Genomic DNA, 12,188 nt, shown 5'->3' with positions numbered 1-12,188 from the left:
CTTTTTTATTCTTCATTTGGTCTTTCTTCTGAGACAATTTGGTCTCTCCAGTACTCCAGCCTTCCTAGTATACTCGCTTCAGTTCATCTTTTTCACTATTCTTCAGATATTCTTCCAATTGCTTTTTCCCCCCATTGTCCAGTATATTGCAACATTCCAGGGCCACCCATGCTCATAAGGTCTGAAGATGTGGTATTTTGTACTTACTGGTAAGCTGAGTTCTCTCTATATATAAAGACAGTTGACCTTCCAGGCTGACAAACAAATGCCATTTAACAAATTTGCCTATAGCCATAAAGTATGCAATAAACTCAGTGTCTGGTTCTCAAAATGAGTATCAAGCAACAAAACCACAGCAATAACAAAAAATAGAAATCAACACAAACTGTAATACTGGATAAACAATTATCACCTTCTAATAGTGAAATCAAAACTTTGCAAAATGGTAACATTTAACATGAGGGCTCCATCAGATTACCAGTATTTCATGCACACTTGAAAAGAGATGCATGAAGGCAGTGGTGGGATTCAGCCAGGTCGCACCACTTCGTGAGAACCGGTTGTTAACTTTCTGAGCAGTTTGGTGAACTGGTTGTTGGAAGAAATAATTAAGGCAGAGAACTTGTTGTTAAATTCTTTGAATCCCACCACTGCATGAAGATTCCCAGGAAGCGTCTGAGGCATGGCAGAAGCTTTGGAAATAATTGAAGATGATGGAATTGGAATTTGCAGCTGTAAGATTTTACTCTTGCTGCCCAAGAGTGGTTCACAAGTGGATGAATGATTACAAAAAGTTTGTTCAATAATCCCTTTTCAAGAATTTGCAGTATGATTCCCCAGCAAACAGAAAAGAAAGTCCCTTCTTTCTAAGGGGAAGATTTCCTTCTGCAACAATGGAACTTGCAAAACAGCTCCTTCAAGGTCATTAGGTCAAGACTAAAAGGCTCAGAGAAGAGCAGTTGATCTAAATTTGTTCATGCATAGTAGCAATTAATTTTTTAAAAATACAATAAAACCAATGAAATATCAAAAATACAAGAAATTCCAGATCAACAATAAGCTGAGAAAATAGACACAGTATTATTCTGGTTTTGAAAGACCAGTGAGGGTTGCATCTAGTCCTCCAGACTATATGAGGAAAATTCTTGCCAAAGAATCTGAACTCCAGAAGATTCTCTACATTACGGGTGTCAAACGTGTCACATCATGTTGCTATCATATGATGTTTTGTAATGTTTTTTCCCTTCATGGAGCTGTGATGGGCATGACTTGCACGTGACAAATCCAGGCCATGAGCCCCCAGTTTGACACCCCTGCTCTACATTATTCAGGGCTTGAAGATTGGCAGAACCCTCTTTCTCCATGAGTTTCTGCTCTGGCCCATCAATAAACGTCTTAAGAGATCCAGAATGCATATTTTCTCTATTTTAATGCCTGCCCTTTAGAACCATATCCTGTTGACTCTGCTGTTTTTTAAGAGGGCCTTAAAGATCTAAATCACTAACATCTCTTTTAAAAATTGTGAAATTAAGTTACAACCATGGTGATAATAAAGTGGAGTCAGTAACACTGTAGGATTTGTTTACACTCAGTGCTCCACGGGGGGCCATATTTGTTCCATGGGCAAAAGGGAAATTTATATCTCAGTTTCTTACACTTTAGCTCATGTCATTCTTCTTTCAAAAGGCAAGGAAATACCACGATAGTCTGTTAAATGAAATGAAACATATTCCTCAAGTACGCACAATCCCATGATTATAAACCATTCTGTAGATTAGCTGCACAAGAAAAGCATGGAAAGCAGTTAAGGTAACACAGATGTGGCTATGGGGTCTTTCGTCCAAGACCAAATCATCTGAACCCTGACTACCCTGTTTCCCTGAAAATAAGACCTCCCTGGATAATAAGCCCAATCGGGCTTTTGTGTGCATGCGCTCAAATAAGCCCTCCCCTGAAAATAAGCCCTCACAGAAAATATTGCAAGACATCAGCAGCCATGAGGTGACCACGCTCACCACTTCCTGCATCTCAAAAATAATAAGACCGCTGGGAAAGAAGGCGGGGCTTAGCAGTGAGAAGACGGAGTTTCAGGCTATTCCTGAAATTCCCCTATTCCGAAGGAATTTGGATGGGTCTTTGGACTCTAGCTGTCCCGTAGAAGACAGTGAAAGGTGAGGGGAGATCCAGTGACCTCAGATGATCGCAAGTCTCTGGGGTGTGTGGAATTAACCCCTCCTGCCAATTCCTCTCTGGATTAGCTGTATGCTAACCGAAACTGCAGGTTGCCCCTAAGAATGGTATGAATGGATTCAACTTGTAAGCTGATTTTATTACTCAAAGAGAGACGGTCCGCACTAAAATTTAAGCTAATTGGAACCAAAGAACAGAAGAATCTAGCGGCGAATTGGTTTTTTTTTTCTTCTAATGGATTTATGGCTGGTGGTTATTCTATCTCTTAAACGCTTTAAGGAACTCTTCAACATCTCCCCCTGACTCTTTCTAAGTGGGTTGTAAAACTAACGATCTGACACTTTTATTGCTTGGCTGTGTTAGTCTAAGATCAGATAAGATCGCATAGCTCCCAGCGTGTTTTTTACTTGCTATCTTAGAGTCTGTAACTATGACACAACATGGCGTCGAATTATATTTCCAAGGACTCGCTTCATACACTCTTTTCTGCATTTCGAAAACTGATTCTTATCAAAGATTTGAAAAAAAATTGGATTATTTGACATTAAAACTTGAAGGAAAAGATGAGAATGCTGAATGTTTGAATGTTCCTGAAATACAAATGGAAAATGTGAGAAATGACATCTGTTCTATCTCGGAGGAAGGAAGAAATGCTATGCTGGAAAGGGGGAGAGCTAAAGAAACTACACTTTATGAAACATCATCAGCAGATTCCATAATTCCACCTTCGAGAATTAAAGTCAATTTGAAAAGTTTAATAAGCTTGGGACAAAACTACTATTTCATCAGAGACATTCTGAGCAAAAAGGTGCGAAGATATTCCTATTTGGACTTGCTTATAAAAACATTTGGTAAATCTATTCGAAGAATGGCAATAGGGCTGAGAAGGTTTTGTTATTGGAGAGACATAGGCTGACAGATGGAAGAATACAATTTAAAATTAGCTAAATCTAATTACTCCTATTTGTAATAGATATAGCTGAATAATAACTGATATTGATAGTAATGTATATAATGTGGAGTTGATATGATAAATAATAATTGGATATGAGAAAGAAAGGTTAGAAATACTTTTGGACTATATATAAAGGTTATTAATTACAATAATTACTACTATTAAAAATAAAATAAAATATATACAGTTAAATATTAATTAATATGGGGAAAATGTTATGATATATGATATAACTACATAAAGAAGGGAGAATAATAATAGAATATACTGCATGGAAGATGGACTTTTTGGTATTAAATATTATGGATGCTCAGCTAAAATAGGATATGAGGATTTGATGTTAATAGAGGATTTTACAAACAAGTAAATGAAATGTCAGCATGTGGTTATGGACTAAATCTTTGGCATAGTTAAGGTTGAAGGATGTTTGAATAATTGTAGTTAACTAAAAGTGGAGGTATAATGATGGTAATATGGTAAACATTTGAGTTAAGATTTTTGAATTAATATGAATTAATGGAAGAGATGCACCAAAACATGTTGTAACCAGCTGATATACTTTATATATATATATATATATATATAATATATACCTGTGTTGTTGTCTTTTCTTTGTTTTGTTTTGTTTTTTGTTTTTTCTTCCCTGCCTTGTTTTTTTTTGTTCCTTTGTCCTTTTTGTTTTTTCTTTTTGTTGGGGTGTTTTTTTTTTTTTTTGATTTTCTTTTTTCCCACTAGTGTGGGCATGTATTGTTTAAGAGTATTATTATTATTATTATTAATATTTTAAAATAATAATTACAGTCAAATGAAAATGGATATATGACGATGGTGATATGTATGAATATTTGAGTTAAAACACTTGAGTTAACAGGAGTTATGTTCGTTGACTGTGGAGGAGATGTACCAAAGTTTATTTGTGACCGACTGATACAATTTCTATAGCATGTAAAAAAGGATGTTGTACTTGTTTTAAATTAAAAATTAATTTTTTTTTTAATAATAATAAAAAATAATAATAATAAGACCACCCCGAAAATAAGGCCAAGCACTTATTTCGGGGGGGGGGGGGGGGAATAAGGCCCTGTCTTATTTTCAGGGAAACATGGTAGCAATCCAATCATGTAATGACTCACCTTCAGTGCCATCTTCTTTTGGAGTAACAATGCCAGGCCTAGGGGAAATTGGGGGAGTAGACGGAACAGCAGGTGTGGGGGGTTTGGTTGGTTTGGATGTGGTAAGGACTACACAAAGAGAGAGCGGGAAATGTTTATGTAGTTTTCTTCAGACCCAGAATGTTCAACTTTAAAGATTTTAAACAATGTTCAACAAAGATTTAAGAAAAATTACTTACTCTTATCACACCATGGACCAGGTGGTTTCCACTGACTATCAGCGTCACATTCAATTGTAGAAGACCCTACCAAAGAGTAGCCAGGATTGCATGCAATCTGTATTTTATCCTGATACATATATGTAGCTTGAAACACAGCATCCACTCTTCCATTTGTGATTTTTGGTCTAGGGCAATTGACCTCTGGAAAAGAAATCAATGTTTAGTTTGCACCAAATAACCAACTTGCTTCATGAGGGTCAAATGAAAAAGTATGCCATGATGTTATTATTACACAAATGCTGTAAGTTATATATTTCTGTCACAGAGTGGGAAATAGGTACATATTGGTGGCATCCACGCATATAGTGGCATCACCATCTGATGTAATTATGGTTTGCTGCTGGCACTAGTAATCTTAAGCCTGGAAACCATTATATGCTTACCTTTGGCCAAAGAGAATAACTATCTAATATGGCTGCACCTTGTTTGCAGGATTTGCATGAAACAAGATTAAATGGATAGACAAATGATTACCTGCAGATTTAATAATTAACTGACACAAATATATAACTGTTATTATAAATATGCAACATTGACAGTCAGTGAGGTATAGTGCCTTAGATTGGGATGAGAGTTTACCCTTCATTTTTATGATTAAGAAACACGGTTCTCTTGGAGATGGGAATGATTTTATTAGATTATAAGATGCTATCCAATGTTTTAGCTTAATTACTCCATGGATGGTGTGGGGCTTGATAAAGATGCTTTAGGTTGAAGAATATACCACTCCCCTTCTGCTTGAGTCCTTGGTTTTTAGTCCATTCTTTAATTTTTGTAATTTTAATTGTTCTTATACTTGTATGGATATTGATATTTTTATTATATTGTAAGACAGTCACTTTGGATAGCAAGATAGGCAACATATAAATGTAATAATAAAATAAATAAATCAGAAAGAAATGAAAGAGAAATTATTTTTATTATGCTCCTAACACAGTGGAGCACAATAAATCCAATCCAGTTCAACGGGATTATTACCAAATTTGAACACAATTAATAAATTATTCAAACTATGTTTACATTTCTTTCAATACTAACTTTTACAAACTAGTTTCACTCAGATAATTTCCACTTGATATTTCACAGCTCCCCAATGCTTAGAAGACAAGATTACCAGATTTTAGCAACAGCATAAATGTATGGAACTAATGGAACTAGCAAAAAAGCAATTTGATATATTGAAGGTAAGGAAAATAACATAAATTCCATTACTTTTGCATTCAGGTGAAGGCTGATCCCACTCTCCATCTACACCATTTTTTGCAACTATACAAGTAATAGTAGAATTTCCAATAAGGGTATAATCAGCATCACACCGATAGATTACTACCGAGCTAACATCATATGCATCTGAAGAACTGGCATCATATCTTCCATTGGCTATTAGAGGAGGACGAACACAAGGAATACCTGGAGGAAAAAAATTCAACAAATTCAACTAGAATTGCATAGCATTTGGATTTAAATTTTCTCATGGTATAAATATTTAGCTGTTTGAATTAATGTCTTGAATCCATCGAGTAAATGCACATCTTTGGAATTCTTTCTACTATGAACCAGGACACCAAAGTCACTTTTCTAGTGCCAGGGACAACATTCCTATCTAATAAAAATCTGCTATCCAGATTCTGGGTAGGATTTCTTCATAATGTTATTATCAAAGTGGTCTTCCTCGTTAGGATCTCTTCTATATGCAAGTTTAAACTACGTTCTTCCTATGGAAGTAACTTGGAGGTTACCCATCTCTTGACAGAATACAACAAAAGTATATACTTCATTGAGAAAAGTGATATGACTGACTACATTGCAAGGGAGGTGATGCTCACAATAGAAGAGTCATAGACTAAAAGTTTGCCTGTTTACATTGTGCTAATGTGACTTGAACTAAAAGTTTGAGATTTAAAGAGGTAGGATTTAATGCAAGGTTGCAATTTCAAAAAGGATTCTTGAATAAATTATAATGGGAAAGCATTAAATTGCTGGCAGTTGCTTATATTTTGGCAGAATGCAATGCTAATAGCAGGAACAATAGTTTCTTTAGTGGACATGAATTATGCCAAGGTTAAACTGGTTATTTCCAAATGTTCCTGATTCCATTGCAATTTTTCCCCCCAATATTTTCTCCTACACTTAAGCCAAAAATAGTAAAATTAGAAAAAGGCAGCATATGGTGGCTGTTCTGACCTAGGCTTCCCAAGAGCATGAAGCAAACTCCTGGTCCTGACAAAAAACCCTTTAATAATTTACTGTGAATTCTGCTCATTCACATCCAGCAAAATCTTTCAAGGGAGGATTTACAGTCACAGACCTTCTCTGGCGTAGAGGGCTGCCAGGCCGATATCACAAAACTTGGCAAGGAGTCTTGGAGGGTCATGAACCAATTAAGCAAACTAATTGTCTCTTGCAAACTCCACTCCCCTTTTATTTCCTTTGGGAGGGGCCATTCATCATCCACCTGTGGCCTTACTCCCAAGTTGACCACTGTTCTTTAGCTGTTCCCTTCGTCTGGCAACTCTGTGCATGCACACACTGGGAACAGGCTCCAGGTGTTTGTCTGCCTCACTGATGTCTGACACTGAAGGCAGCTGATCTGGCATATGGCTCTGGCCCTGTCTGCCTCCAACACAGAGCTCTTATCAGAGTCTTCTCCAGACTCAAGGGCTGGCCCAGAGGTGGGTTCCTCCCGGTACGGTATGCCAGAAGAGGTAGTGAAAATCTGGCATACTGGACCACACCGGTAGTAGTGGTGGCTTGGCCACACCTCCTAACCTTTGTCAGAAGCTTTTTTTTAAAGCCCTTTTTCCCTGCCAGTTCAGGCAAGGGAAAAGAGGTTTTAAAAACTAAGAGAGAGGAGGGGGGGGAGGGAGGGAAGGAAGGGAAGGGAAAAAGAAAGAGAAAGAAAAAGAAAGAAGGAAGCTCACTTTTTAGCCGGGATTCAGCAAAGGAGAAAAACAAATGCTGTCGCTTTAAATCGGAATGAAGCATGCCTGGCTGTGGAATTCTGGGAGTTGAAGTCCACAAATCTTAATGCTACAAACTTTAAATTGAAACCTGCTTTAAATTGAAAAGCTGCTCAAAAGGAAGTTTGCAAAGAGACATTCAGCAGTTTATTTCTGGGTCAACTGAACAACAAATTGGATAAAAGGTAGGATTCTTATATGGTTCTATGTTTTTGAAGTTTTGGGGTTTGTGCAATATGGGCTTTGTGTTTCTAAAAGGGTTTGGATCATTCCCTGCTTGTGAATGGAGCCAAACGTTCTATAGGCTCATTATCTCTATCTGGCAAGAATGTGGAATGAGCCTTTCTGGGAGTAATATTTTATTTGGGGGGGGGGGAGGGGTTGGTTGCTTCCCACAGAGAGAGGGAGGGATAAAGAAAGAAAGCACAGTAATTTAGGGCTAGCAGGCTACTCAGAGGTCATCTAGTCCAAGCCCCTGCTGCAGCAGGAAACCTTACATTTTCTGGATTATTTTGGTTCCTCTAATAGAGAGGAAAATTGCCAGAAAGGAAAAGGAGTTTACTAGGACACAGCTGCCATGCAGAGGAAGGCAGAGATAGTCCTTGACTTATAACTACAATTGAGCCCAAAATTTTGGTTGCTAAGCAAGAGCGTTGTTAAGTGAGCTTCACCACATTTTACCCAATCCATATCTCCTGGAGAGTGACATCAAGTTGGCCACGCCCACCCAGTCACATGACTGCCACGCCACACCCACAGAATAGGTAATAAAAAGTTTTGAAACCCATCCCTGGACTGGCCCATGTTCCTCCCCAACCGCCTCACTGTCTGAATCTGCTGCCAGGTCACAACAGGGGTTTCCTGTATCCACTTTTTCCCCTTTGTGTAGATCAAAACCACATTAGCTCTTCTCCAGTCTTCTGGTCATTCCCCCATGCTCTAGAGGTCTAGGAGCTATGAAAGACTATATTCAGTGGTTCCAAGATTATGTCTGCCAGTTCCTTCAAAATCCTGAATTTACTCTGTCTGGTCAAATGTCTGTGGAAATTCTCAGTCATCCAGGTCATAGTTGTTTCAAAGGTGCTTTTTCAAAAGGCATCTGGGCTGATTTTTCTCCTGAGGAAGAAGAATAAAACGTTTAACTTCTCATCCAAGAAGTGATGAAACTGATGAAGTTTCTTGGATGAGAAGGGAAATGTTTTGTTCTTCTTGCTCGGGGGGAAAAAACCATCCAGTTGTCTTTTGAAATAGCAATTTTGAGACAATCCATCCGGTCCTTTGAATTTGAACTCATCTAGAGTGGATATGTATATCGAGGTCATGACTGTCCCAAAGATGCTTTTTCAAAAAGCAACTGGACTGTTTTTGTTTTTGCTTGAAGATGTTTCACTTCTCATTCAAAAAGCTTGGGGGAGGTGCTTTCAGAACTGAGGAAGCCCCTTGGATGAGAAGCGAAACGTCTTCAAGTGAAAACAAAGAAAGTCCAGTTGTCTTTTGAAAAAGCACCTTTGGGATATTCAACTAAAAGCTAAGTAGACTGAACTTTTGATATTAAGCTAAACGTAAAAGCACCAAAAGAAGCCTAAGAAGCTTAAACAAAATTTCATCTTACTTTCACAACTTGGAAGACCTCTATCCCAGTCAACTTTGCCACTTTTCAAAACACACGAACGGGTGTTGCCACCTATGATTCTGAACCTAAAGGGAAGAAAAGTCTTATTTCTCAGTCTTATTTTTAGTTGCAGTTTCTAAAATAGGCCACAATAGGCTGGGTTCACAGCAGTGGTGAGTTCCGGATCCTGTTGCAACTGGTACACTGCAACAGGGCCCGGCGTCCACCACATACACGTGTGCGAGAGCCCCGATTAGCTCAAATATAGGTAAGGAGGGTGGGTGGGCCTTCCAGAGCATCGTACCGGAATGGTAACTGGTGCTCCCAGCAGGCACCGGTACGCCCATACCAGGGCGTACTGGTCATATCCCACCACTGGTTCACAAAACATGCTGACTCAAAACAAACGAATTATATTATGATGTACTAAAATGTAGGACTCCAACCATTATAATACTCTGGTACATATTTGCCTAGTAAGAAATTCCAGAAGTATATCCTGAGAACTTGATAGGTGCTTTATATAAGAAGTGTTCATCTTCAAACCAATAGCAAAGCTTTATATCTACACCACTCTGCTAATCTTGCTTTCTCCTCTCCATTCCACATTCCCAAACAAATACAACGACATTACTGAGATTTAGGAAGTCACATATTATAAAGAACTTCTGAGGATACCAGCATAGTAGAAATTTGATCTATTTCAGTCCCAGACTTCAAATCCTGACCCTTTTTCTCTCACCTTATAGAACCAGTGGTCTGTAGTTACTCTTTTCTTAGTTTTAAAATATTTGTTACATCAAGCTACTCAAAAAGGTAGGTTAAGATAAACAGGGCCAATTAAGTCCAACTTGCTACAGTTGAACCTAAATTTAATATTCATATGTAAGGCAAGATAGCAATTTGCAATGCTGACAAAATACGCAGATAAAGAACAGTATCAGATTTTCTTCCAGTTGATTCTGTCACCTCAAAATCCAGGGTGATTAGCAAACACCTACTGACATATTGGCAGAATTTTACTGAGTTACATATAAATAATGCCTTTATATAATTTCTGCAGATTTCTGTAAATCTGTTTTAAGTTACTTTGAAAGATGTGTCCGTGCGGAGGCCAAAAACGGGCCAAAAAACAGGATGCGTGGAGGCCAAAAGTGAGGCAAGCGGAGACTAAAAATGGGCAAAAAAATGGAACGTGCCGAGGGTAAAAATGGGGCACGCAGAAGCAAAAAATGGACCGAAAAATGGGACGTGCAGAGGCCAATGGGGTGCACAGAGGCAAAAAACGGCACACAGACATTTCTATCCACTTTTGGGAGAGAAAAAAGTGTCTTATGGAGTGAAAAATATTGTATATGTTATTATTGTCTATAGGAATATAGACAATTATAATATATAGTTCATAATTCAGATTTTATTATCAATATTTTTTGTCCATTGACTCCAGAGATATTTCTACAATTTGCTTCAACAAATAATCTCTAACTTACCCATAATCACAACCAAAGGTTACTTTTTCACCAAACCGGAGTTCATTTGAAGATACTATGTGGCCATTTTCTATATTTGGAACACGACATCGCTGTCCTAAAAGATTGGAAGTGAAGTTATCATGTGCCCTTGTGAGTCTTACAACAAAATAAACACAAGTCTAGAAGATTGTATTATTCTAGCTTTACATTTCTCCATATTATATTATAGTTGTATCCCTCCAAAGAGTTGTTTTGGAATGCAGAGCTACTTGGTAAACTATCCACAGCTTCTGTACATATATCTGTTCACTTCAGTGGCTGTTCATGCATTTACATATGAAAACAGCCAAAAGCAGTTTATGAAGCAGCTGCATGAACTGGAAAAAAGCTCAATGCTACGGAGTCAAATTCTTTCAAATATTCTCTGTGTATATTAAAATCTCTTGAAATTATATAGTAACAATAAAAATAATTATTAACATAATTATAAATATATATGCATAATATAGAACTATGGTAAAATAAATTACATGTTTAAAAGGAAAACAAACTAAACAAACTAAAAACCTTAAAGCAGACAATAAAACACTGGAACTGTACAAATTTCAAAATTCCAAACATTATTTTTCACTTGTTAAACCATAAACTGAATCTAGGCAACACAGAATGGAATTCTTCAAACTTACCTCTGTTTTGACACAAAGCCAATTCAAGGGTTAGGTGTTGAAAAATATCATTATGCCAATTGTTTTCTAATATATAAACATCCTTCCATGTGTATATAATTACTTTTTTTTTGCAAAAGAATAAGCAGAACATGCAAACTAATGTTTGTAGATGAAAAATTCCTAATTTGGAGGATATATTTTAACAGATCATTAAACAGCTCTCATTCTTAACTTCCTTCTAAGTCACTCTTCATAACAGTAATAATATTTAAACAATTATTATTATTGGCGTGTCTACATCATGTATAGCAAGAAGACCGTTTTTCAAAATTATTACAGCACGCACAGAAGCATTTGGGCAAGTGGGCAGAGCCTCCCGCCTACACCACTACTGCTTCGCCCAATCCGTGCTGAACCGGTAACAACCCACCTCTGCTTCCAGTCCTGCGATTTTTTGGTTAAAGTTTAGTTAAACTTTCCTTCATAGTAGTTTGCCAACATGTGGAAATGGCTGACTTTGATCATCTTTATCTGCTTGCTTGGCTGGGAGTCTGGGACAACTCACTGTGGCATCAGGACAGGAGTTACAGTAATATTAAAGAAATGGTGGAATAAATTCATTAAAGGATGCAAAAGGAGAGACAAAATAAAATGTGACAGGCTATAAATTGAATTGAATTGTCCTGAAGCAAGTTCTCCCATGACAAGTTGGCTGCAACAAGTTGTCCGATTCTGTTGCCTGCTTTCTGTCCACTGGGCTTCTCATCTCAGCTACACGCAGTGGGAGGCACCATAGAAAGTTTCTAAAGCCTGGCAGGGCTGTCTGTGCCATGCAGGAACCCAATACTTTACTTTACTTTATTGTCATTGTACATATATACACATAGAATGAAATTCACATAACACCCAGAGACCAGACTCAACACACATAACAATCC

The 12,188-nt window shown here is 37.5% G+C and overlaps 1 protein-coding gene across 3 annotated transcripts in view; it reads right to left on the bottom strand.

Annotated features, from left to right (window-relative positions):
• Positions 1-12,188, bottom strand: part of LOC116508918 (zona pellucida sperm-binding protein 3 receptor-like) — a 42,862-nt gene that overhangs the window by 16,054 nt on the left and 14,620 nt on the right. For 2 of the 3 annotated variants that reach the window (XM_032217734.1, XM_032217733.1), the window contains exons 3-7: positions 10,601-10,697; positions 9,111-9,196; positions 5,751-5,948; positions 4,497-4,679; positions 4,279-4,386 (exon numbers count right to left, since the gene is read on the bottom strand). In XM_032217734.1, the coding sequence (XP_032073625.1) occupies positions 4,279-4,386; positions 4,497-4,679; positions 5,751-5,948; positions 9,111-9,196; positions 10,601-10,697 (672 nt within the window). The remainder of the gene's footprint in view (positions 1-4,278; positions 4,387-4,496; positions 4,680-5,750; positions 5,949-9,110; positions 9,197-10,600; positions 10,698-12,188) is intronic. The other variant, XM_032217735.1, reaches the window with a different exon arrangement.

The sequence above is a fragment of the Thamnophis elegans genome, chromosome 5, assembly GCF_009769535.1.
Source record: "Thamnophis elegans isolate rThaEle1 chromosome 5, rThaEle1.pri, whole genome shotgun sequence".
NCBI classification, from domain to species: domain Eukaryota; kingdom Metazoa; phylum Chordata; class Lepidosauria; order Squamata; family Colubridae; genus Thamnophis; species Thamnophis elegans.
This window is presented reverse-complemented; position numbering and strand designations above follow the sequence as displayed.